Here is a 27161-nt window from a genome sequence, read left to right on the forward strand (position 1 = left end):
CACCTCTTGGAGCCTGCGCTTCCTCGTGGGCGTGCTGGCTGACTGGTGCACTGAGAAACAAGGGCTTTCAGAAGGGAGCTCTGATTACTCATTCCTACAATGTTCAGCTCATCAATGCTTGGGTTTCCAATCCCTTTCCTGTTTTCTCTATTAGGATGATGAAGCAAATGCTACCTGAGAGCAACGTCGCCCCTGGACTGTACCTCTACTAAAGGATATTTATATTTAATTCCAGGTGCTATACTTCCAGTGGTAAGAACAGTTTGTGCAGCTTACAGGACTGTCTATGTGGTCTTTTGTATTAGCAAGACCCTTCCATACTTCTGGCAAACTGGGAATAGTAGCACCTAAAAAATTCAGAAGTCTTATTTTCAGTCGCTGTTTGAACTAAGATTACAAATTCATACATTTTTCTAGCTAGATGGAAAAAACCTCCATTCAGAGAAAGTTGCTTTTACTAATTCCTTCTGTTAGACCTATGGGGAAGAGGAGAGGAAGGCTGAAGTAGTAAAACCAACCTATACCCAAACCTTGCCCCATACACTACCACTGAATGTACTGTTTCTTAGCATGCAGTAGAATTTGTACACAGGACTGGCTTGCATACATCTCTTTTTAATAGTTAAGCCTTGAAGGACCACTTTAAAGTCTGAATATTTCTTATTGTCGCAAGGACAGATAAATCTACTAAATTGTCTGGTAAGTACAAAGTAACTTTCTATCTTGTGAACATGTTTATATCAGAATTTATTCTCACCATAGAAAGACAGCCCTTCCTCTGCCTTGCAAAGAAGTAATTATTCTTGCACAGGATTTTTTTTTTTCCTACTGCAAGTGTTGCTGGTCATCACTGTCTGCAATTACTAAATTACAGAGGATATACAATCAAAATCTAAGAAACTGCTCCCATATTCCTACAAAGCTAGCAAGAACTACTCATTTTTTTTCTTCTTAGGAGTAACCTTTCCATGCATAAGTAAGCTTGTGAAGAAAACTTAACCATGCGTGCATGTAAATATACACAAGCAAATGGTTAAAATATGCCTTCACAACCCATCTTCTCCAGCTTGTTGAATGCGGTGTGAAATCCTGCTAAAATATGGTTTACAAAGTAAGCATTATGAAGCTTAATTATCAAGCGCAATGTAGTTGTGAAGCAGCAGAAGGCACATTCAGACACTGTTTTACAGTAAGATAAAAACAAGCAAAGGTATCTTTGCTGACAGTATCAAAATTCAAATGTTTTGAAAACTTAGTGCCATTCTTTCTCTCCCTCTTTTTTTAATGTAATTACATCAATTAATACTATGCAAGTCTTGATTCACATGCTGTGCAGTAATTGTGAGGAAGTCCGATTACCCCAGCTATTATATTATCATCACATTTTGCTAGACTGAAGATACACACAAGACAGAGCTAAACCAAATGAAAAGTTGAAAGATCAGGATAAAAATATGATACATGCAAAGCACAATTTGTTCTTCTGAAGCTACTATAAAAGTATAAGAACTAAGAAGTCAAGAAAGCTCTCTGTTTAGTTACATTTAGCAGTTCTATAAAGAAATGCATGCATTTTAAAAAGTACAGCAAGTTAGGTTGATTTGCAAAATTGGTACTGCATACGATTTGTGAGAGAGTAGAAAAACAAACATTTGTGAACACAACACTTAGTGAGAAGAAAATCAAACGCACCTTTATTAGAAATCAAAAAGGCACCAGAGCCTGCCTACCACATCCATGGCAAGTGCCTTGACATTTTTGCTTATATTTGCACATGCCCCTGTGATTGCTGTGTTGCATTTCCTGGTAGATTTTATTACAGAGAATGTGGATTCTGTTGATACCCCAGCTTTCCGCACAAACACACCAAGTACATACTAAAAGGTTGAATCTCCAGATGCCCTAAAACAGTTCTTCTTATAAAGCAGAAGAGAAAAGTGGAGCCACTATTTGTTTTGATTGTAGTAGAAGAACAGTTGATTATTTTAGCTAGGTTTTGTTTGCCTATTTTGAGTGGACTGCAGGAAGCTTCCTTGACCAGGCAAAGAATTAAAAAAGAGAATGCTGCACATCACCTAAGGCTGAAAGGAGGAGGTGGGGGGCGGAAATAAATACAAAATAAAAATCAAGCAGCCCAGGGACTGTACCGTAGACATCTCAACGAAGTTAAAACTCAACAGGACAGTGCTGGCGGATTTGGCGTGACAGGGAAAAAAGCCCCAAGGCAATCTGCCAAAATCTCAAAGTCAGATTTAAATGCTGGCTGCAATGCATACCCCAAGGTGCTCTGGTTGCCACGCTTCAGCATGTTAATTATGTGCCTTCAAATTAGAGACGAAAAAGCAAGGACAGCAAGTTAGTAAGTATCAGCCTAGTGATCTATATTTTCAGCAGAGGCAGAAATTGCATCTAATGTTAGCAGTGTTCGTGTGTCTGTATACATATCACTGTCTATGTTTTTATGTATACATACACAAGAGGTAGATAATTTTGTTTTTTAATGTGCAGAAGACACTGGAACAGTTGATTATTTCAGAGCAGTACAGCGCCGGAGAGCCAGAAGTTAGTACGGAGAGTGATGGTAACGCACAGAAAGGGAGCATGGGAAGGTTTTAGAAGAGCTCGCAGGACAGAGGTGCTCCGCTCTTACCCCATTACTCTGGGTGGAGTGAACTGACTGCTCGCTGGTCGAGGAGCATGTGCTCATGCGGTCTGTGTCCTTGCTGTGTGAAGAGTGGCGGTGAACCTGCCGCTGGAGGGAGTCATTGTCCCCAGGGAAAGTGAAGGAGCCAGGGCGGCTGGCAGGGGATGCTGGGATGGAGCTCCAAAAGGAGCCCTTCTGCAGGGGGCTGCTGGGTGGAAAGGTTTCTTTGCCAAAAGGAGAAGGGAAAGTCGTGGAGAGAGGAGAGTTCATTGGTGAGATGGCTCCTGGCCTTGGCTTCCCCAGCGTCAGTGATCCTATGCTGTTTCTTGAGCGACTTTCCTCTGAGCTTCCACGTGAGTCTTTCTGGGCTCCGTCAGCTGAGCCAGAAATGTTTCCCGCTGTCTTCCTGGGACTCTCAATAACTTTCATCTTGGGAATCTGCTCAGCTTCTCTCTGAGGACCGTCCGGTTCTGCACTGGGAGGGTGCCTGTCTGGCTGGCTCAGGCCAGTTTCTAAGGAGGTGTTGTAGTGTGGCAGGGAGAGATTGTGAATGGACATACCTGACATCTTGTCTGCCTCTGCTTGGGCCGAGGCTGCAGAGGAGACCAGGACTGGGGAATGGTGTCTGACAGGCTGGGGGATCCGGGATGGCCGGCTACGGCTGGAGCTGGGGATTCCACTAGAGCTGCTGGGGCCGCTGCTGTTACTGCTGCTGCTTCCGCTGCCGCCTCCACCGCTGCTGTGGTTCCTCTGGTACTCGATTGGGGACGTCAAGGCTGCAATGGGGAAAGGAGAGCAGGTGGTCAGGGAAAGGAGAGCAGGAAAGGGAACAAGAACAGCTTAAAACAGACACGCTTAGTAGCAAAAGGGGAGCACCGCTCAAATATGATGAATTCCCTTAGCAATGACAGTCATACTGCAGACATCAAATCACTGTTCTATATTACACGTTCACGACCTGCTATATTTAATCTTCATTAAAGACAAAAGAGGTAAATCCAGGGAAAAATGTTTTCCTTGTTTTCCTCTAGATCACATTGTCAGTCAGCAACCAAGAGGGAAAAAAACAAGTGTGATTCCAATCATCAGCTCATTTTTCTCTATACATCTCTTCAAAAAACCTGCATCAGGGAAACAACTGATGGATACAGAAATATAGCAAGAAACTTCTGGTGTCACAGCAGACACTTCTACTGTTCTCCTGCAGAATCTGAATGCTGCTGCCACAGTAAGGTGCGACAACAATGGCCACCAGAATAACACAAGCAAAATACATTTTGAACGGATGCTTAAAATTCCACTTGTATTTAGTCTTTAAAAGCTTGCATTTGCTTAAATGGGGTACACAAACTCTCCACATCAACGGATGGTACCAGTCGTAGTTCACTCCTACAAAACATTTGGAAAATTTCACTGAGGGAACACCATGTAAATTCAGACTACCACTCTTATGACAAATGCTAGCATCTGTTCTGAAGCTAAAACGTGGCACATAACCCCCAACTGTTCTGCATTAGCTCAGGAAAAAGGAAACTTGCAAACAATTTCAAAGCCAAGAAACAACAGATGAGAGAGAAGTCACTCAATTATGAACTTTCAAAGAGAGCAAATCATTTACCATTTAAAAAGTTGCGCTGGTTTTCCAAAATTTGGTTAATTTCATGGATCCATAGCTGTCGGACTGCTGGGCTGGCAGAATGCAAAACAAAGGTCTCCGTGACATCGCCCGTTCTTGATGTTAGTGCAAATTTACATGGATCGCTGTCCACATTTTCCTCCAGGGAAAGGCAACTCACCTTCACAAAAAAAAAAAAAAAAAGAGAATTTCCTTCATGCATTTTTTGAGAAATTGCTTACTTGATAACTCAGAGTCAAATCTTCAAATGTAATTAAGGTGACCATCTTTTTGCTCAATACCATGAAATGAAGGATTACAGTAAACTAAGGATTAACATATGTCATTTTTGGCTAAAGCAAAGTATCAACAACAGTCTTACTCTACAGCAGCCTTTGCTCCAGAGAGTGCAACCGACTGATGCACTGCACTCTTATTATCTCTACATGGACACTATGGCTTAATGTTCTCCCCATCAGCCCTTGCTCTCCCCTTGTGTTCTTTAAAATGCTGAGCCCACTCTGGAGCTCTGCTGATGGCCCCACTAAAGTCTTCTCCCGCAGAGACAGCAACACCATGGAACAGGCTGCCTGCCCAGGGCAGAACAGGATGTGCAGCTGGTACACGGAGCGGCAAGGCAAATCAGAGGAAGCAGGGTCCACACAAAATGCTTCGTGAGGAGGGCTGGTGAACAATACCAGCAACAGCTTTCGTTTCTGGGAAGGTTTGAAGTGGGGGATTTGCTTGCAGAATAGCTGATACATCCAAGAAGGTGACAAATGTTACCTACACATTGGGACTGACTGCAGCTGAAACTCATCAGAAGGGATACTTAAAGACTTTTCCTTATTTGCAATTACTTTGCTATGTGGTGTACATGCAACGTTTTGTCCAGCAACACCTGCTTTTGCATGCTTCATGCGGGAAGCATCAGACAGCTGGAATCCAAATACTTCCATTTATCATCAGAGTGAGCATAAATCCAATAGGAGGTCATTCGAGGAAATGACTGACACCTTGCTGTGCTTCCAGATTCCCCTTCTAGATGCCATTAGTGACTCCACACTGTATTAGGAACCGTTACCTTTGTGTCCCTTGCACAAACTCTGCTAAGATTCACACACAACAGTTACCTTGATACTGTTTTTAAACAAGAATCCGGGCATGGAGAAACCTTTCTTTTTATCTAGCGGCTCACTGAAAATGACAATCTGCTCAAACAGGAAGACCCGTCTCTCCTTGCAGCGTGGCAGAAGACCTGTGTCCTGGTCTGTAACCAAGAATGTGTCCTGGAGCAGGAGCTTACCCTGGGCTACAATTTTACCCTATAGACAGAAGCAAGTGGAAACATAGTTAGTGCAACCTTTCATTTTAACCCAATAAATCTTTTTTTTAGCAGATGCTCATGCCAAAATAGCTTTGTACATTTTCCAGTTTCTCAGTGTCACTGACCATTATATATTAATTGATCCTACAATACACAAGATACTCTTGTGACCTCTCTCAAAAAACAGCCCCTGCCCCCCTTTAAATTCATACTGCAGTTGGAGGCTTATTAGTAACACTGGTAAAATTGGAAGGCTTTCATCTCTCTATTAAAATATTCCTTCCCTGCCACTTCTCACACAGTAACTCATATATACTTCCAGTGTCTTCGAGTACTGAAAAGGGGAAGAATTCAAGTTCATACCTGCAGAGCAGAAAGGGCTTTTTTTTTTTTTTTTTTTCAAATGGCTTTGCAAGTAGAACACATGACTACAATCTGGCTGATGCATACTGCTTCAACAGCCAACTTTCATCTCCTCTAGCCTTACCAAAACAAGAAGCGCTACAGCTGCCTCAGGTACGTTACTGACCGTAGCAAACTTCTCCTTTGTCTACATTGCTGAGGTCTGCTCATCTGCTAATAACTGATGACTTTAGTATTTCGAAATCATTAGTCAATACGTGAACTGTAATAACACAAGCACTTCCCAGATTTTGTAGACAGACTTCTCCAGTGTGACTGACTTAGGAGGTAAGCTTTCCAAGACGAAGTCCTTGGCAGGGCTAAGACATAATTCTGCATTCACTACTTTTTGCACTAGCTAACCATATGGTGAAGGAGCACCCCACCTCTCCTTATCCCCATCAACTCCCCCCACAATATTAATGGTTAATTTCTAGAGCATCTGACAGAAGCTCTAAGCAAAATCCACTGAAAAATCCCAGTCAACTTACATCAAATCCTTGCAGGCGGCCAACATTCATCATGTCATTACACCGTTTTGGTACTATACACATGACCTCTACAGCTCTCTGTTCAAGATAAAAAAAAAAGTCAAAGCTTATTTTTCCAAAACCAAGTTAGCAGGATGAAATTTAGTTTCATTTGCTATGGTTGATTTAGAACAGAAAGTAATGTGAAAAGTAAGCACTTATCATAAGCACATCCTCAAGAAGATAAGAAAAGGAAAATAACTTGCCAAAAGAAAGTATAAGTTCAGAGTTTAGAGCATTTAAATCACTGAGAGAAAATGTCTCAAGTACCTCTAGTTCTGTTGTATCAAGGTTAGCTTTTTTAGAATATTTGAGGAAGTCCTGAAAAAGGAAAAATCAATAATGTAAGTTTTTGCTCATTAAACCACACAGAGATATCTTAGATACTTGCTATCCTGTCAGAGGATGAACGACTACAGAACACATACACTTTTTTTTTCCTTCTTAAAGCTTCTTGTTGGGGGGCTTCCCCCTAATACATATATTTTTTTAAGATTTATTAACTATTTATTTTAGATTACACAAGAACATGTACTAACTTAATGACACCTGTGATAGGCATGGTTGGTTTTCAGTAAACATTTACACGGTATTAAAATGGTTGCACATGTAGATGGAAAAACTGGGAGGAATCCCAGTAACTAATATCACATTTAGAGATGAAAAGAGTTGGGATATCACTGTCATCATTGCATAATATTTGTACAAATTTTAAACATTTCATGTCACTGACTTGAGTTCATCTGGTCTTTAACATTAAAAAACAAACAAATGCAAAAAACAGTCCAAGCGATTTACTTCAATTTTTACAACTACCTGAATATGTTCAGAAAATAATCATTCTACATTGGAAGAGCATAAGCAATATTTAAAAAAGGAAAACATATTTAAAACATACATTAAATCATTCACTTTACCTTTAGTAACAGCTGGTATTTCATAATTCTCTGCACAGGTTTTATTAGCAAGTCCGTGAGCTGAAGTCTGTGGCCCAGGCGTTGCTTTAGATCCTGAGGGATGTAAAACAAATATTTGGGGGGCTTAAAATATTCTGATACTAAGAAACATAGCAGCATATATCACTATTAATGGCTACCAAAACAAAACTGGTAAAAGTCAGAGCAGAAGTTGATTTGCAATTAGCAAAAGTTGGAGTCCTTCCCTTTATCTGTATCAGCTCTACTTCCAAAGTATTCTCTCCTCCCAGAATCTTTATTTATTTATTTTTAAATGATTGTTCAGTGAAACGGAATTTTTCAGTCACAGGTTGTATATCGGCCATTTCTCTACAGCGATCTTTGGTCATCCAATATTACCACTTCATATTATATACACAGTTAACCACCTAGGCTAGGGATAGTAAGGATAAGACTACTGATTAATCAATACCTTAGAGAGGAAAACTCAAGTTCAGATACAAGATTAATAATTGGCTTTAGGAGCCTGTATCAGACTTGAGAAGTGAGAATAGAAATGGGCAAGAATTATAATTCAAAGGAATAACAACAACAACCAAATGTGCTTTTTTTTTTTTAAAAAAAAAAAAAAACTAGCAGATCTGATAATGCTTATGATTTGTACACACCCTTCGCTTTACATATATCCTCCCTCAAGAACTTACCTCAAAAAATGTATCAATGTATTCTGAGACAATGTGCTCAGACTTTGGTTTGTTTTGGCAGTAAACTATGTACATGTGCAACCTTCTCTCCTAGAAGAACAAAGATGCAAAACGATATGTTATCAACGTTATCATCAGGAAAACGCGTGCCAGATCGAAACAGAGTATAATTTTAAGAAGTACAACTGTTCCAATGTATAAGCATAAAAAGGTCCTTTTGATGAAAAGAAGCAGCTACACATGCAGAAATTACAGATCTGAAACCAAATTTATCTGGATATGTCATAATGATTTTAGAAAGAAAACACAAGTAAAAAAATGCCTCAGGCGTATAGAAATGATAGCTTAGCAAGTCCCATAATAAAAAGAACCACAGAAATGGTTTCTTTTAGTGGAACAATGTTCTTTACCAAGAATAATGTAGGGAGCCTCTGAAATATTGTATTTTTGATTTTTTTTATTTTAATGATCTCATTATTACTCTAATATCATAATGTCTCCCTCCTATTCTGCTGTACAGAGCAGTTAAGCAAAGCCTGTCTGTCTTTTACACAGAAGATGTCATATTGGAATTTGAGTGTGGGAGTAGGTGATGTAGCCTGGAAATGGTGGTGCTAGTATTTTTGAACTCTGATTCTGTATTTTGTGTGCACGTGTTTTTAAGACTGAGGCAACAAAGAAACAGAAAGAGCATAACTTTGACCTTTAAGATTCATTCTTGGTTACCACCATGCTGGTTAAGAAACACGGACACACAATAATGTGTTTATTATCTACTCCAAAATCTTCCTTATTTTACCAGGGTTAGTTTGCTATTGATGCTTTGCTAGTCAGAAAATTATAGAACAATGACCAGTGAAGACAAACAAAATAAAAAAAGAAGATATAAGAAGGTGCTTGAAAAGGACAAAGGACGTAGATTAAGAGCAGAAATGGAATTTTCTATTTCTAGGAAGTTTTAGCCAATAGGGTTTTGCCAGAGTATGTTGTAATAGGATCATAGCTTGCCCTTCCATCTGCAGTAGTAAGGGTGCTTTTCAAAAACAATTCAGTTACAAATATTCCGGGAGAAAGTAAAACAGCAATCAGAACAATCAGAAACAGAAAGAGTTACTCCCTTCAAGTTTCCCATTTTACCAGTGTCAGGATTCTCCCCTCTTCCTGTGCCTTTTTTTTTTTTTTTTTTTGTGATCCCACAGAAATGAAACAGCTCACTCCTCATCATTAGCTCAGGAATTAGACCTGACTTCCAGTGTTACTGTTCTATTAATGCTTGGTTCCGTACTCTTTTGCTACCTTGGTATTGACTTCAAACAGTCCACAAGGAAAAAACTGAAGCCCACTAAATGTGCTTAAATCCACTCTGTCCCCAGTCTTTGCACACTTGTGCAATCACATATAGTAGGCAAGTTTCCCTTCTGCTACCTGGTGTGATTTGGAGTACCTTGAGACCTCATCTCAAATATATGCTAAGGTGTTCTTCTACACAAAGAGACTTCACTCAAAAGAGGGTAGGAGAATGATTAGTAGTACATGAAGTCTGATATCTAGTTTCTAGATAACTAGTTTATATTATTTCCTTCCAAAGCATTACCACATCTAGATGTATCACATGGCTATTCCTTTTAGCAAGCAGATGAAAAGCGGGGAAAAAAAGGGACTTGCATAAAATTATAAAGGGTTCGGTGTTGGACTAAGATTAAACATCACGAATGCCTGGCACTTGTGATTTCTTCCCCAGGTGAGGAGGGAGGAATCTCAATCACTAGTGAGATTCTTACTAGTTTACTTACAAGCTCTTACAACCTCTCTCTCCCTCTTTCTCTTGCAGTGAGAAACATTTTTTTTTTATTAATTTTCTTAACCATGTTACCCCATAAATCCTTAATAAACACATTAGACAGCAGCAACAATAGGGGTTGGCCAAAGAAAACATTTGCACTTACATGCTTAACAAACAGGGATCCCAGCTTTTCTGGATCTTCAAGGCACTTCTCCAATTCTCCTAAAAAGAAGCTGAACATAAACACAATAAGTATCTTCTTCTGATAGCACATACTATGGCAACAGGTGATTGCAAGGCAATGCAGTCGTATTACAATACATACTTTGCATCCCCTGTCAACAGCTTTGGGCATTAACCTACTTCCAAAATGACAATATTAACAGTGTAGTATTTTAATACATATTCCAAAGGGACACATATGCCAAGATGGAAAAATACTGATGTTCGTTAATAAATTTTTCTTTCATATATCGATTGAAACTTTTCTCCTACTCAGTCTGAGTGCTTGAGGTTGCCAAACTAGTATTTTCTAGGTAGAACTGTTCAGCAGGTGTCCTTTAAGTTGCAGATATACTTACTCTCTGTGCCAGTCATAAATCTGATGAATGTTTCCAAATACAATCTTATCTTTGCCTTTCATGTCATCAGGAACTCCATCTTCCTTCATAAGTGCCATGTAACCCTGCAACAATCCACGGAAACTCACTTAGTATTTCAACTTAAAGTGAGAATTGCCTTCCCAACTCCCTTTCCCCAGACACCTTCCAAACCGCCCATAACAACAACTTGCTTAGGACACATATCCAAACAAGCCAAAAAACTGCTCTATAACATAACTTCACATAAAGCATGGCTACAAACATCATGAATTACTTTGAGGTTGTCTGTGCAACAGTGCCCAGAGTGCTGGAAAGATTAATTCACCTTAGATAATTTAGACTGTGTAAACAGGCTCAACGCATACTGAAAATTCAGCAGTTCCACCCTTATTCATTTGAACCAGCTGCAATGCTTTGCCCAAGGTAGGGCAGTTACCAGGTACAAGTCAGAGCCACTGAACAAGCTTCTGTGCTCCTTTTCTCAGTGTTTCTTATTTCAGGTCATCTGAACTAATCCTACACTAAGATATGTGAAAGAAGAAAGCAACTGCACTGCATATAGGACCGCACTACATGGACTAAAATTTATGGTAAGAGCAAACTGAACACCAAACAATTGAACATCAATTCCATTAGCAAGCATTCTGGCTGCAAGATAGTTCCATTTACCATTTCCAGTAGTCTTCTGTTTTCTGATCTACATAGACTTGTTTCACTGTGCAATCCCATTGGCTTTTTAAAATTTCTTAATATTCATTCAAGTCTATTCCTTCTACTTCTAAGACTTCTATTCCTAATTAGCCAGGTATTTTTTTTTAGTTTGCCAAATTCATGTTTTGATGTCTAATGTTTTCATTAGGAATTTTTTTGTTAGTTATGAAAATAATACCTGTTCATAGCTTTCTAATGCTCCCTTTAAATAGTGTATGATGGCTATTACAATAGCAGGAAAAGCACACATTCATTATAGCTGCTTATTAAAAAAAAGCCAAACATCTTTATAGCTGCTTCTGTGGATAAAGTGAACAAATATGTGTGAATTGACCTTCATCTGCATAGTGGTAAGATTATAGTTTTCAATATTGATACAAAATTCACCATCAGAGTAACATAAAGCTGTTATCTGAAATCATTTCATGTCCTTTCTCAATAAATCATATGAAAAATAAAAGACACTCTTTGATGAGAGAGGAGGATTAATTTCAGATTACTGAAGACATTCTGTACCCGTAACCTCTATGCACAACATAAAGACATTTTATATGCATAAGCATTTTATCTCGTGTATAAAATATTAATCCAGTATAAATGTTTAGCGCACAAAGCCTGCAGTGTTTGGAACTGATTCAGCACAGACCTCATACATACACGGAGTTGCCTCTGATCTAGCTACAGGCCTGCTAAGCAGCTTTCTTTTGGAAATGTGTAGATCCAGGGGGAAAAAATGCAAGAAACCAATACAGATAAACAGCAGTCTTAAATCTTTCTGCAAATTTAAGCTGATCAAATGTGGTGCTAAAATACAAGTACACAGTAAACTGTTTTCAAACTGGTAGCAGTATCATACAGTGTCCTTTTTAAAATCAAGTTTGCCCTATTTTTCATTTTCCGAGAACATTTTTCTCTTCTTCAGATGCGAGCATCAATACCTAAGGTGCCATTTAGCTGTATTAAAAGAATGTCTTGCCTGAAATCACTCTTCAGTTTAAGACATACTGCCAGAAGTACAGCAACATACACAACAGTACTCACTTGAGTACCGTCACTAACCTTACCTGAGAGAAGTTGCACACCTATGGAAGTGTTAATGGGTTTAGGGTCTAAATTAATTCTTAACAAATACTTAACAAATGGATGTAGCAAACAGAAACAAAAGGAAAATGGAAGATGCTTGTGAATTCATGGATATTTAAAGTCCTCCTACATGCACAAATAAGCTCTTAAGAATATTAAACATGCAGATTAGAAAAGTCTACTCAGTTTGTAACTGAATGCCAAAAAAAAAAGTCACATAGAATGACAGGGAAAGCAAACAAAAAATTCATTTTAGCTATCTTAGCGATCAAAAATAATTTCTTCAGCTATTGATGGTGAAAGCTCTGTAAGTCTTTTTGCTAGCTCCATAGTCCATAAGAATTGCACTGGATAACACAATGGATGGATGATGTTTAACTATCAGTCTTACAAAACTTGTTAATCGGATAAAAAAATAATTTGCGGCACTTGGACAAGAACGTAACAAGATCCTGATGAAAATGATATTCATGAATGACAACACTCAATGGGAATGTTCTCAAAAGGCTGCCCCTTGCCCCAGAGGTTACTATTTGTAGGCTCTCCCATAGTCTGGCAGAGACAGATGCTTTTCTGGAGGAGGATTCAGAGCTAGAAACAAATTTTGGCTCCACTAGAGGAAAATTAAGTGCCTTTTTTTTTTTTTTTATTATTCCTTCCATTAAAACAGAGTTTAAGAACTGACCCTTGTTAAAATTCACTGGTATATGCATTCTTCCTGCTCTTCCATTTGCATTTTACTGGTAGCTCAAAATCACACACCTTCATTAAGTCTTATTTCCTTTCACAAAAGGGAAATCTAGGAAGTCTAAGAGAAGCCTAGCAGCAGGAAAGGGGGTAAGTCTTGCAAATCCAGTATGGTTGTTCTACCTGCTTAGCTACAAGGCTTTTTTGAATTCAGCTGGGCTAAAAATAAAATCACGTAGTCTAAGATACAATTACACCAGAGGTAGTGATCTTCAAAATGACAAAAGAACTACAGTCTTCAAAAGAACAGTAAGAAGCACACAATATTAGGAAGAAAGAAGGAATGAAATCTGATGTGGTATTTCTAATATATTAAAAACCTGCAGGAGGGAAAATTCTTAACGCAAACATTCAGATGTTCAGTTTCTTCCTGTGTTTTGATTTGAAAAAAAATAAAAATTGAGGTTTAAGCAATACAGTTGATTGGTACCACATTAAAAAAAAAAAATCATACCTCAACTACATAGCCCAGATCTCGTACATAATCTCGCTCTGTCTCCACCAATTCCTGCAAGACGTAGCTACAAGGGAAAGAAAATGGTGAACACACGTTTCATTAAAGAAAACATTCTAAGAGAGGATTAATGACACACAACCTTTTACACATTTGCAGTCACATAGTCTTGATAAGCAGAGCTGAAAGGGAAGAATTAATGCAAATTCTTTCTAAGCAAGAAGAGTCTTTGACTTTGGAACTGGAGCAGGCTTGCTTCTGTTTATCAAAAGTCATATGTTTTCCTACACGTGTCATTAAAATTAAACATTTAACTATTGTTTAAAATAAAATGCTATTACATCTCTGGTCTGGAGACTCTTAAGCATATGAACTGAGAGTTTTTCCTTGCCACATATTTAAATAATTTTTGAAACCAGGAATATTTTTGTTCTACCATGGTAACAGTTTACTACTACAAAAGAAATTCGGAGTCCTTGGAGGAATGGTGTGGGGAAACAGAACAAGGGGAATGACCATTTTTTTGAAGCCTAACAGACCTCTGAATATTCAAAGATCAGTATCATTCTGCATAAGTAACACTGATGTTCTAAAAGTCAAACACAGGTGTGACAGATTAAAATTCACAGGAAATTTATACTGGGACTAGTGTTTGAGAAAAGTTTTTTCTTTGCACAATGTGAATGTGTGCTTGACACCTAATGTGAGTCCTGTCCCTTCCAGATTAACAGTTTCCACTGCCAGCTCAAAAGGAACATTCTTTAAACACTCCACTTCTCCCTTTAAAACATTATCAAGAATAGAGCAAAAATGAGGTCTTACTGTCGTCTTTTTAAGGAGCTGGATTTCCTTTCTTCCATCTCATCTATGGGTGATGAGGAGGAGAGAAGAGAGTTATCTGAGGGGTTGAAGGACGGACTGCTGCTGTCACCTTGATCTACCAATAATGAACTTGGACGGTCCTCCAGGGCCTGAGAAGGCATTCAAGAAAGAATGCAACAGTGATTTATTTCCTCTTTATTCACAACATACATTTATGTACAGCTGTATATGGGAACCCGTGAAAGATCAGTTACTGCAATGTATATTGGCAAAGGACATCTCAAGCTTCTAGAAAACCAACCAACAGCTTAGTTTTCCAGGACAGATAATCTAAGCTCCCAGAAGCACATCTTAAATACATCAGTCTGTCCTTCACAGTAAAAGAATGGAGTGCAACTTGTTTGATCATGTGTCACGATCATGTTTGACATGTGTATATGTGCTTATTGCTAGAGGTTAAATCGTATTTGTTATATTTTAGTTCTCTGATATGCAAGCTACTTTCGATAATAAATGGAACAAACTTCAAGGGGATTGTTTGGATGTTCAATTTTTTATATCACAACAGAGGGGGTATTCTTTGTCAAACATTTTATATAGCCAGCCAAAATAATGACTTCTACAGTGCCAATGCTGTTTTTGAGCTTCAGAACTGGTCAAATCCTAGGGAAGAAGCAGTCCCTTCTGCCATACACTGTCTCCCATGCATGAACTCCTCAGTCTTATTATTTGTATAAGAGATGGAGAAGCCATGGGAAAAATAATATGAACACATTTCTGATGTATTTATTGGACTTCTTTAATTTAAGCTATGAACTTGGATCAAGCTATGGTTGTGTGTCACATTTTCCTTGCATGTGATACAGTCTTTAACACAAGACACGTTTACTTCACTAGGGTGGGGTTCAACTGCATTTTTTGTTGTTTCCTTACAAACAGTAAAAAGCCCATAATGATAAGACTGGCCCCAAAAACAGGAGAAGCTGACCCTTGGCTAAAAATGTGAAATGAGAACATCTCCAACAGGGACTACATGCATGGATCATTAATCTATATCCACTGCTAGGTTGCCCGAAAGAGACATGAACAACCAAACTTTCCATTTACAAAAGGCTGCTTTGAATTTTTCCATAGATTACTTCTTATTCACCCTTCTGGTGCAACAGAAGTAAAAATTGAAGTTAATACTCCAAAGAAGTGCAGAAGTTACTTCATGCAGCAACGTAAGTGAAGTGTTAAGTCTTTTTGAATGAATGAGTAAATGGAAATTCAAAGATCTCATTCTGAAATTCAAAGCTGCTTAAAATGAGGAAAAAAAAAAAAAAACAACACGGAAATATCAACTTCTGGTAACATGGGCTTGCCAAGTTGCAGTCCTTGGTAGAGTTTCCACAGTGGCACTTCTACCAAGCCTAAAGGGGTCTTCTGTATGTTGCAGAAGGCAGAATTAAAGGTATCAATGGAATCACAGAATTTGTGAGGTTGGAGAGGACCATCTAGTCCAGCACCTTTGCTAACATGGTAGGCTAGAGCATGTTTTCCAGGACTGTCCAGTTGGATTTTGAGTATGAAGGTAGAACTTTCCAGAACAATCTGTATAACCCAATCCCTGTCAGTAAGCATCTCAAGGACAAATAAACTTGAAAATATTAACTTTAAAAAGCTGACACAAATTGCTACTACTTAATTTGTTAGCAAACATTGCAAAGCAAAGAAGGAGCCAATAACATACAAAGCAATCCTCCCTTACTCTTTTACGTATTTCTGCATTATTTTGTTGTCTAAAGAGAAACTAGATAGCATAAACATTTCTGTTTGAGGGTTAGTTTTGTTTTACTCTGCAAGATCCACTGTAAATTTAGTTTCAAGTATTCTTCTAATAAAGGTCTATCAGGCAAATCAGGGTAACTCTGGGTATTAGCATTCATTTTTCTAATAGGACATTTTTATTCTATTTTTGCTAAGAGGATGTGCATTTCCTTTGTTCTCTTCCTCCTCATATTTATTGTTTTTTACCTCTCTACAAAGCCACTCACCTATTGTTTAACTGCTTTCACAGAAAAGGGTGTATAAAGTGACCCATACACCAACCCAGAACGTGATGCTCAGGATGGGCATGGAGTTTTTCTCTGAATAGCAAATTGGGACTTAAAGACAATTAAAAGAAAACGCGCATCTATCAATCAGCCTCACCATTTTGCTTTTGACAAGCTCTTCAATTGCACTGACGAGCTCTGCAGCACTGGGTGTCTCGGAGCTGGTAGGCCGCACCAATAATCGAGAAGATGTCTGTGCAATGACATAAAGGAAGGAGAATCCCAGAGTTAGTTTGGCACTTGCTCAAGAACCAAGAGACTTCCTTCACCTCTCTGTCAGACAAAAGTACCCAACAATAACTGTCAGTGTAACATAACACTAAAATCATCCCAACTTAGGCAACTGGAATTGGAAATTTTAAGTAAACCCCACAGAAGTTAAATGTCAAAATATTTCATGCCCTTCATTATAATTACTGGGATGAAAATTCCTGTTCCTACATGCAATAGAAGTCAAGGAAATATCCTTCATCTTGCTAATTATGCCTGACAAATGGCTATAAAAATATCACCTGAGCTGACCCAGTGAACAACAAACAGTTAACATTTTATTGCTGGTTAAACAAAATGACAACTGCAGAAAACTAACATGAACCAAGAGGGCTTGAAATATAAGATGAAACACCAATTAAACTAAGAAAAAAATACAGCAGTAACTCAGGGGCATCTACTTTGCTAAAGGAGCTGGAATACATTGCCCAGATTCAGAGGGGAAATTGAGCTCACCATTCCTTGTGCCATCCATTTTCCCCAATGGTATGTGTAGAGTACAGAAGATCTCTGGCCTCACAAGCTATAAAATGCCAGTTTATAGATACAACTGAAGGCAAAAGGTGTTCACAGTAAAGGATTCTGGGAGAGGGCCATTAAACTCAGTCTCAGTAATTTGCAAACAGAGTTGTTTGCACATTACATTCATCATTAAATAACTGGAAAGCGGAAACAGGGTGTAATATGAACCTTATTTCATATTACAAACAGCACGGTGAACATCACGTAGCACAGGGTAAGCTGTCCTGCAAATGTTTCCAACAAATTGGACAAAGAAATGGCATGTATAATGACTTCACACAGGAGGTTCCGCTCAAATCAAGTATGGGTGGGACAAGGTTCTCCTTAAGTCAATACAAAAAGCAACGTATAGATTTGGGGTAGTTTGCCTTGTATTTGCCTTATTCGAAAAGGAAAAGAGGGGTTGGGTAAGCAAAGGAAACACAGGCAGCTTTAAATGGAAAGATACGGGAACTGAGCCAAAGCAGAGACAGAACACAAGTCAACATAATGCTGCGTCAGAGTTTACAAAGAGAAAACAAAAAGCAAAAATAATTAGTTTCATATTAGTATAACTGATCTTGAAACTTTAATACTGCTTATCCAAAAATTAAACGCAAACAACTTGTAAACTGCCATCAAATGCAAATCCATGAAGTGTGCAATGATTCTACCAAACAGAAGAATGCATACTGTGCAGGTGAGCTCTTAGGGGAGAAAATGGTTGTCATGTAGTGATATTAGACATACCAACATGGCCTAGCAGATGATACTTGCATGCACACCGAAAACTAAGGCAGCCCACAGCTAGCGTGTCTTTTAGGCAATCATATGCTCCTGATATCTGTAAACAATTTTTTCCCAAAGCTGTGCTGGTATGCAGCTTTTCACTTTGGATGTGGGGCTCAGCTCAGCCTCACAAAACACTGTCAGCATTGTAATCAGACTCTGGTCAAGGACCCTTCTCTCTGCTGTGCTGTGGGAGTATATCAAGTGTGACTGTGGGTAAAACTTCCGAACTGCTCGGTTTCCAGTTCATGTGGTATATCGTATATTATCCGAAAAAGAAGGAGCTGTTGGGCTGCACAGATGAAGTCTGTCTGTTAATCTTCTTTCTGATGTATTTGCTCTGGGAGCAGAGCACAACCCTTGCCCAGAAAATGAAGAAAGATGGAGGGAGCAAATGAGCACATACAGGTGTGAGATGCTGCTGGAGTCCACAGCAGGCTGGGCAGGACAGGGAAAGCCCAGAAAAGCTGGGAGTTTGCAGCATGAGTGTAGATCAGGAGCCACAGAAAGGAAGAAATGTTTGCAGTGAGGTGCAGACCAAAGCCAAGCCTCTGAGGTCATGAAAAGGAGCGGACATTCCTCGGGATCCAGAGGAGCTGAGCAACCCAAGAAACCACTGACCATAGCAGGAATGTGAAAGACTCCACCCAGAAGGCAGATGGCAGGGGATTTGTTTGTGAGCTTTTATTAATCAGTCAATAGAGCCAACTGAGTTCTGCTGGGTAAAACTTGGCTCTGGCTTCTCACTTTTGTGTATATAAAAAGCATTTGCTTTAGGTACTGGAAATTGGTGTTATGTTTCAGTGTGTGGACTTCAGGGTGGCACACACAAACTCTAAGGCTGCTGTGTGATTTGCTTCCAACCATGCAGATACTGCATCAAAACGATGTGCCTCAGAAGAAACAGTTTTATTTTGAACAGTTATGGCATAGCATATAACTGTACCGAATTTTAACTAACTTGTAAGGTTTCTTTAGAATGAAGTTACAAGCATACCTCTTCAAATTAATGTTCCTGCGGTGTAAAAATAACTAATTATAAGCAAAAGCCACTTTTATCTGGACAAATTTTTATATGGCTTTCTCATAATTTCTTTCTGTATCACTTGAAGGGACATGCAAACATGGCAGCTTCTCAGCAGAAGCTTCAATGTATTTTCACCAACAGTATTTTTATTCTATTCCTTAACCTCAAAGAGAGATTATTGTTTTCTAGCCCTAAAATATTCTCTCAGGTCTGAAGGTCAGCAAGATTTTAAAATGCCTGTTTTGTTTCAGGAGTGTTTCCCAATATATTAACATTCCCCTCACCCCAACTTGTGTATTTTAATATTCCAATTCAGAAAACATGTAGGAAATACGCATAGAACATGGAAGCCAGCCAGTTTAATCCTACAAACGACAGCTTCAGGGATGATTGAGATCCCTACTGAAAGGCAGTCAGATAAAAGGAAAAAAAAAAAAAGGTCAACGAGATCAGTCAAAGCTGTCAGTGACATCTTCATCACTCAAAATAGTGACGATATACTCACAATATTCATCAAGAGTCTTTACACTATATTACAATGGTTAAAAATTTTCAACAGCAAAATGGGTAGACAATTGTAATGTGAATATTTGCTGTGCAAGTCCAGACTTTCTGTTCTAAAAACCTTAATTTCCTGGCTTGACAGTTGTCCCCTAAACATTCAATCTATGTTGAAAATTGAAATAAACCCTCTAAATGTATGAACTTCACAACATTTAAGAAAAACTGGTTATATACATAGAACTCCTTCACGAAGTTATTACCTTTATCCAGAATTTCACCTACTAAGACAGAAGTTCTAACCCTCAATTTAAATGTGCGTTTGTTTAAAAAAAAAACAACCAACCAAACAAAAAAACACCACCACCACCAAAAAACAAACCCAAAAAAGCCCAACAGCTGGATTATTACCCTCACTTGGATATTAACTTTGTGGCACAAATGTAAAGGCACACATTTAAAAATAAAAAATAATAAAAATATGCTGCTATACAAAAACAACTTGAAGTCAATGCCAACAGCTCTTTCTGTTAAGGTATGTACATTGTTTGTTTGTTTTTTTTCCCAAACATGAGGCTATCCAAAATAATACGGTTTAGTGAATAGTCTATGATCTAAAAAAGTTTCCAATATATAACTGTTCATTTCTCCAGATAAACTTTACTTGCACATAATATTTTAACTTGAGTACCAAAGGTATGGTTATAAAGCAATAAAATTCTAATCTCTAAATATGACATCTGTTAAACAGATGTAAATAGGTCTGCAAAAACATCAAGCTTCTCATTTCTACATAGAAAGGTCCAGTAGAAAAATTTTTGCACTTCTGCATTTAAAATACACAGTTTATTCACATACTTTCCACAGGAAACCCTTTTAATATTGTCTCAAGTTGCATGTTGATAGTTTTTGTCTACCATAAAGATGTATTACATACTCTACAAAGACTTTTGGAGACAGAAGAAAGATTTTGGCAGAGGTTGTCTCAACATGCGAAGCCTTCCCTGCTTCCTCTTCCTACCTTGTCGTCCTGCGAATCGGGCTGGAGAAGACTGTGTTGCTGAATTGCCATGGGAGGAGGCAGTGGTACAGCATCTGCTCCCTCTTCACCTTCTTCCTCTCCACAGCTCTGCATGCCTGAAGAGGATGACTTGGAGAGAGTGCCACTGCTCAGCCCTTCATTCCGACCTCTCTGTAAATAAAATTAAGACATTCAAGCTCCATTGCCTCCTCAGTAGCATGAAGCTTGTTAAACACAAGCTTGTCTTAAGACAGTTTTGTAGATTCACCTGTCTTCCAACAAGTCAAGATGATCCTACACACACAGGTCAACTCCTCAACAATGGAAAAAAAAAAAAAGCCTATGCCAAAGATTATGTTTTCAATGTCTGGGGCAAAAGCAGATGGATTGAGATACTGAGACAGTCGGCTTGAAATTTACTACAGGAGGGTGTTACCAAAGCAATGCTTGCCTTCCCAGTTTGGTTCTGTAAAGTTAAAGTCACGTTTTTCTAATTTAGTAACCCAAGGACTTTGTATTGGAAGTACTGACCTTTGTATCGAGATGTCTGAAGGCTACAAAAACATTTTAAGAAGTATTTTGTCAACCATCCTTTCTAACTGAAACATACAGCTCCACTTTAAAGTAGTGAAAGCAGACTGCCTGTATAATTTTTACAGTCATGTTGAAAGACAGTCCTTCCAACCACACAAGGAACTATAAATTAGCTAAACTTTAATGCAACTGACTTCACAGGATAATTTAAGTACATTTAAAGGAAGACAGTATAGACAGTTATTGTTCTTTCCTCACTTTTAAGAGGAAACCTGGTCGTAGATTTTCCCTCACTCACAGAACTGCAGAATGATGCCCTCAAAACAAGGCTGCAACTGCACCAGAGAGAGTCTCTGTAGAGTCTGGCATTCAAGGACAGATGCCAATATTCTTTCCCAAACCACATCTCCCACTTCACCATGCTACCAAGTCACTAGTCTTCTCTTTCCCTATATTCACTGTGTAACTTGCTGATGGTCCAAGCTTGCAGCAAAATACATCAAGATGAAGAAAAATGAGAAATAATTGACTGTAGAGTCAACTGAAAATATAATCTCTATGAGAAAACAAGTTCTAGAAGAGTCACAGAAACACGGCTTGGGCAGTTGCCCTGAACACTCACCTCTTCAATAGTTTCATCTTGTGGGGTTGCTGCGCTATCATCAGAGTCCTTCTGAGAGCCTGCATCGGCACTTTTGCGAACCTCTCTACTCTTCTTATGTTTGTGGGCCAGTTTTTTGACATGCCCATCTGCTTTTCCACTGCTGAGACGCCTCACAGGACTGGTAAGCCATTTTCTCAAAGTGTTGCCAGGGCGCTTGGGACCCGGGGAACTCTGTGCTCCAATCATATGGGGTTGAAGCGATGTTACTGAAGCAGGAGGACTGGCATCATTGCTGGAGACTGAAAGGGAGTCTAAAAAGAAAAGAACGAGGAGAGCATTTTAAAGATGAGATACTTGTAAGGGAAAAACGAGGCAAATGACTGGTAGCTCATTTGTGTAAACCCTCCACCAGTTTGACTCAAAAAATAGTTTAAAAGGCATTACTATCTCATGCAAATCAAAGACTGATGGTAACATAGCATTAACAGTCAAATCACACATATGAAAACTAGTAGGCTACTCCTGCCAGCTGTTCATATCACTTGAAACTACACAGCAAGCATAAACCCTATTAGAAACCTGTACTGACTTCCCAAAACTGACATGTAACTTACTATGCTCAATATAAAACATGCTAGTAGAGCAGTTTTAAGGACCCTAAGGACTATCTGATAAACTCAGATTGGACATATGATAGGATAGACAAAATTATTTTAAAGTAAACTGGCCTTTAATAACACTAGAGCTATCAGTGTCCACGCAGCACATGGCCACCCACTAATAAGCACTTTGTTTACAGCAGTCAAGCAAACATTACGTAGTTCTGACTGACTCCATTCTTGCAATTCATATCAGCACAATTGATACTTCTTTGTTAACAGATTATTCTTTCAATATATAACCTAATTTTATGGAATGATATGACTATTTTACCCTTTAATGCATATTGCTTTGAGCATGGACACAAAAAGCAAAAAGTTTTACCTCAGTGAGACAAGTAAAATTCTGTAAACCCCAAATTTCATTACAAATGCTCTAGTTACTTTATTTATTTATTTATTTTCCACCCTGGAAAACAGGGAAGAAGAATCAAGAGAATAGATAAATATCTGTTTATTTTGTTTAATTAATTAATTAATTATTATTTTTTTTTTTTAAGTAGTGAACAACTATGTTTAAAGGCCCATTTCTTCAAGTCTCAGGATCAGCAGTATTTCTTAGCATGACAATGCCTGGAAAGTTCTATAGTCAAAGGATATAGCAATAGCTATATGCACATGAGGTCAATATTACCTTCCCACCAAGGCACTTGGACCATAGAGTATGCTTATGATAAACACTCCCTGGGTGAGCTCTTGCGAGACTACATTGATTTTTCCCATGCAGCACAACATTTCTTTCCCCGATTGCTCTTTTCCCTAAAAGCATATATATATGTATATATGTATTTTATATAAAGAAAGACACATTCTCATAATGCCACTCCTATGAATATTACCTACCACCAGCATATTAACAAGACTCTGCTAGGTTGTCAAGTATAGTGTGTTTTTTTTTTTTTCCTCCCATGTGTGCACTTTTGTAGATAGCTAGTTTATATAAAGATGACATAAATCATGTTTTGTTGAATGTTTCTTCTGCTGGGAATTAAATGCAGTGTTTGCATTCCTTCTTGAAGTTTGACACAGACGTTCAGGTCACCTCTTCTGGCAGCTTTTCCATAAGAGGCATATTGCCAGGCTGACCAGAGGTAGTTTGAATCTTGTTGGATAATAAGGTCACTGTTATAGCAATACACTTCACTGCAAACACACAAATCCTGGATCACTTGGACCTACACACCAGTATGTGAGTCTGCTCTGTTTCCAGAGAATATTAAGAGCAAATTCTGTCTTGAAAGCCACAGCTAAGATGGTGAAAGAGACATAGAATGTGAAGATAATAAGACAACACCTTTTTCCATAACTGTTCATTGTGTTTCAAGGAGGACTATCTTAAAAAAATGCAAAATACTGAGGGAAAAAAAAAAAGCGACATTCCTTTCCTTGGAAACCAAAATTGTGATCAGGCTGTTTATAAACATTCCAGTTTGCTCCAATAAAACCAGATCTGCCTGCATTAACAGGCATATGACTGTTAAAACACATTGGCTCTGGTGCTAAGATCTGCTCTGTTATACTGAATGTACACATCCAGACCAATAACTGCTTTTTTGTTTTTCCATAAAGAAAACAAGCTTCATAAAACACACTTTCAGTCCAGCAACCTAGTTACTAGCACTTCAAATCAGAATCAGGATGCATCTACAGAATTACTCTCTGTAAGTGTGCTGCGCAAGACTAAGCAGACCTCCTGTAATGCTATCAACCTGATCTAAGGCCTTAAGAATGGGGACCATCAAAAAGCAGATGCAGAATTATGTTAGTCACCTTTTTCTCAAGATGTAGAGACGCGAGTGTTACAGAATTACTACACACTTCTTTCTGGTGAAGCAGGAAACATATGGAAGAAATTAATTATCTATAACCACAGTTCTCAACTTGCAGTCTGAAGATCCCTCTAAGGCCTGTGAATTACTGTATAGGGGTCATCAGCATGTATGTTCGAAAAGCTAGCATACTAGCCATCAGCACCCACCTCACTACAGATTTCATTTTTTAAATAAAGTTGTCTGTTTATTAAAAAAGAAATCCAAACAAATCTCCCTATCACCTGCAAGCTCTCCACGGGAATCCAAACAGTCTCCCTGTAAGCCTCTGTAAGAAGTTAGACTGCTCTTTCACCAAATCCACCTTTACCTTTATTGTATCGAGCATCTTTAATTTTTTTTTACCAGATTTCTCATTTCAGGAATCTAAGCAAGTATCAGCTGATGGATACTTCAATAACTCTCTGCCATCAGTGGGGTTCTCGTAAATAAGTTTCTGAAAGCACAAACTGAATTTGTGCTTTCAAGACTTTGAGGATGTTATAAGCACTCAGCCAATTTTCTTCCATTTGTATATAATTTTTGGGTCCCAATAAGGGTCCATATAAGTCCACCCACAAATAAAACCTAGTATGTTCATTTGGTTAGTAAAAAAAACAATTAGGCCTTCACATAGAAGTTCACCAAGCACTAACTGTTTTGTGTTTTTGTATCTGTTGGCATTTCTTTCCTTTACAGTTACTCCCTGCTAAGGAAAAGGCAGCATTGTGGTGCAGTAACAGATTGCGTAAGATTTATTTTTACATAAACATGCCTATCCCTAAGCATCTAACACGCCAGTAGTTAATAAAACCTTTTTCTAAAACCTCCTCAAATTTTTGCCCATCCTTTTGACAGTCAACACATGAAATAATGGATTTCTCATAAAAACAAACAGCACAACGGAGAGCCCCTGGAAGTGTGGGAAAGTAGTATTTTTGTCTGAATGCACTTTTGCTGTACCACTCCTACTCTTAACTCCAGGCAGCCAACAGTTTGTGGGCAGGAGGAGTGAAGAGAGCAGGAAGAAATGCATACACTCCACTCAAGTGGAGAGGATCTAAAAGACAAAACAATGTCAGCCAGACATGTTTCACAGCACATACTTTAGCCATATCCTCCCACACAGCATTAATTTTCATTTGGCGTTCAGCATGTAACTGCTTCTCATCTTCTCTTCTGCAAGATTTAATATAAAGTACTTATTGAAGCATTATTAGGGCTTCAGGGAATCATAAAAGTGGACGGAGTGTAAGCAGTACACCAAAATGATAGCACTGCTCCCCTTTGACTGTGAAAGCACTGGGGGATAAGAAAAACCCTAAAATGAATAAAAAATACTGCATCGCCATAAAAACATCACCCTAAATACCAAATTCTACTTAAAAAGTGTTGGAAAGAAAAAAAAGGTTTAACATCACCTGTATTAACCCAAATGGAATGTCAACCCACTGGTCTCTTCAGAGATGAGACTTGATTCCTCCCTCTGGCCTCCTTAAATTTGCAGAAAACACCCCCACAGTCCCATGGATCGATGTTAATACTCAGTGCAAATAAAACACTGCAGTGTTTTTCCAGGGAGACCTTTTATTGTCCATTTTCCCATCCTATCCCAGCTCACAGGAGTCCAGATTCTGCAATTCCTACTCCTATGAGTTTCCTCAGATCAGTATTTCTAGCCAAGGGTCACAATACTTGGGCACAGTCATGGAAAAAAAAAAAAAAAGCTGTTCAAGTTCATACATTCAAGTGGACACACTGTCAGGTTCAAACCTTGGGGAATATTCAGCATCCAATACAGGAGGTTTTCAAGAACACAAAATGAAAGACCTTTAATCTTCACTCTGAGAAAAGCCATTTGGGTGTGTCTTATTTTTGCCTGGCCCATCACTATATACCATATCTATCTATCTATCTAATCAGAGATACACACTTTGATTGATTACTATGCTTGGGAATGTTTATGCTAAAATTGGCTTTGTTTCCTTCATGACTACATAACAAATTGTTTTTCTAGGGTTGCTCAAGAATATTTTATCACTAAAACATGCTAAGAGGAAAAAAGGAGTATTCAAAAATTAAACCAAGAACAACACGGACTTTTTAAACCAAAACAGATGGAATAAATTTGGGGTATGCAAACCCCAACTGTGTTTCAAGTACAGTAAACTTTCTAGTGAGTGTCAGATTCCCTTTTAGAAAAAGATAAATGCAACAGATGGCCATCTTGGAGAGCAAAAAAACCCCAACACACATAACAATCACACATAGCAACACCAATCCAACTAGAAACCATCAAACTTAATTAAACCACCATTTACTCAAGTAGAGACAGCTTTATAATTCAATAGCTTATTAAAAACAATACAAAACAAAACGAAGGGATGTGCTTTCTTTCATAATGCATAGCCACAATAAGAAAAGAGGGCATTTAACTTCCATTTCTCTCCGAGTAAAATCACATATGTTGCTCTGTTGCTAAGGTCAGAGAGTTCACTCAGAGTCCATAAATATATTTTTAAGTAAAAGAAAAAGGGCAGGCAGAGGGGGTTGTAACCCCCCTCAACCCAGAAGATAAAGTTACTTCAGTGAACAGACAAATTTTTGAAACTTAAAGGGAAATGGCAATTTTCGTTCTAGTCCCAGCTTTCTTAACGCTGGAAACACGCACATCTGCAATTAATAAACTGTTTTTTTTTTCCTAAAAAATAAATCAGCCATATTGAGCTAGTTGATGACTTGAAAGACTCTGCTTCATATTAACTATTTCCATATTGCAATTTCTAGACTTTCTGTATTTACAAGGAGAGTAAGGGGCTACAAAAACCCGACTTCCTTACCTAGGGAATCAAACAGTCTCCTTGATGCCTGCTCTGCACCATCTAAAACCAAAATGCTGCAAACACCTCACCCACTCTGGGGACTATGAAACAGAAACAGGTCAAGGAGTTTTAAAAAAATAAAAAGATAAAAAAAAAAAAGGAGCAAAGCAAGCTCGGTAGGCCCCTAC

At 38.5% G+C, this 27161-nt stretch overlaps 1 protein-coding gene across 1 annotated transcript in view; it reads right to left on the reverse strand.

Moving 5' to 3' along the window:
- TRIO (trio Rho guanine nucleotide exchange factor) overlaps positions 1 to 27161 on the reverse strand; it is a 241384-nt gene that overhangs the window by 10699 nt on the left and 203524 nt on the right. The window contains exons 35-48 of the mRNA XM_032181775.1: positions 21703 to 21995; positions 20547 to 20717; positions 16535 to 16630; positions 14342 to 14490; positions 13520 to 13586; positions 10504 to 10607; positions 10086 to 10155; positions 8140 to 8229; positions 7436 to 7528; positions 6789 to 6839; positions 6480 to 6557; positions 5393 to 5584; positions 4263 to 4440; positions 2651 to 3420 (exon numbers count right to left, since the gene is read on the reverse strand). Coding sequence (XP_032037666.1) covers positions 2651 to 3420; positions 4263 to 4440; positions 5393 to 5584; positions 6480 to 6557; positions 6789 to 6839; positions 7436 to 7528; positions 8140 to 8229; positions 10086 to 10155; positions 10504 to 10607; positions 13520 to 13586; positions 14342 to 14490; positions 16535 to 16630; positions 20547 to 20717; positions 21703 to 21995 — 2402 coding nt within the window. The remainder of the gene's footprint in view (positions 1 to 2650; positions 3421 to 4262; positions 4441 to 5392; positions 5585 to 6479; positions 6558 to 6788; positions 6840 to 7435; positions 7529 to 8139; positions 8230 to 10085; positions 10156 to 10503; positions 10608 to 13519; positions 13587 to 14341; positions 14491 to 16534; positions 16631 to 20546; positions 20718 to 21702; positions 21996 to 27161) is intronic.

This window comes from Aythya fuligula, chromosome 2 (genome assembly GCF_009819795.1).
Source record: "Aythya fuligula isolate bAytFul2 chromosome 2, bAytFul2.pri, whole genome shotgun sequence".
NCBI lineage: Eukaryota > Metazoa > Chordata > Aves > Anseriformes > Anatidae > Aythya > Aythya fuligula.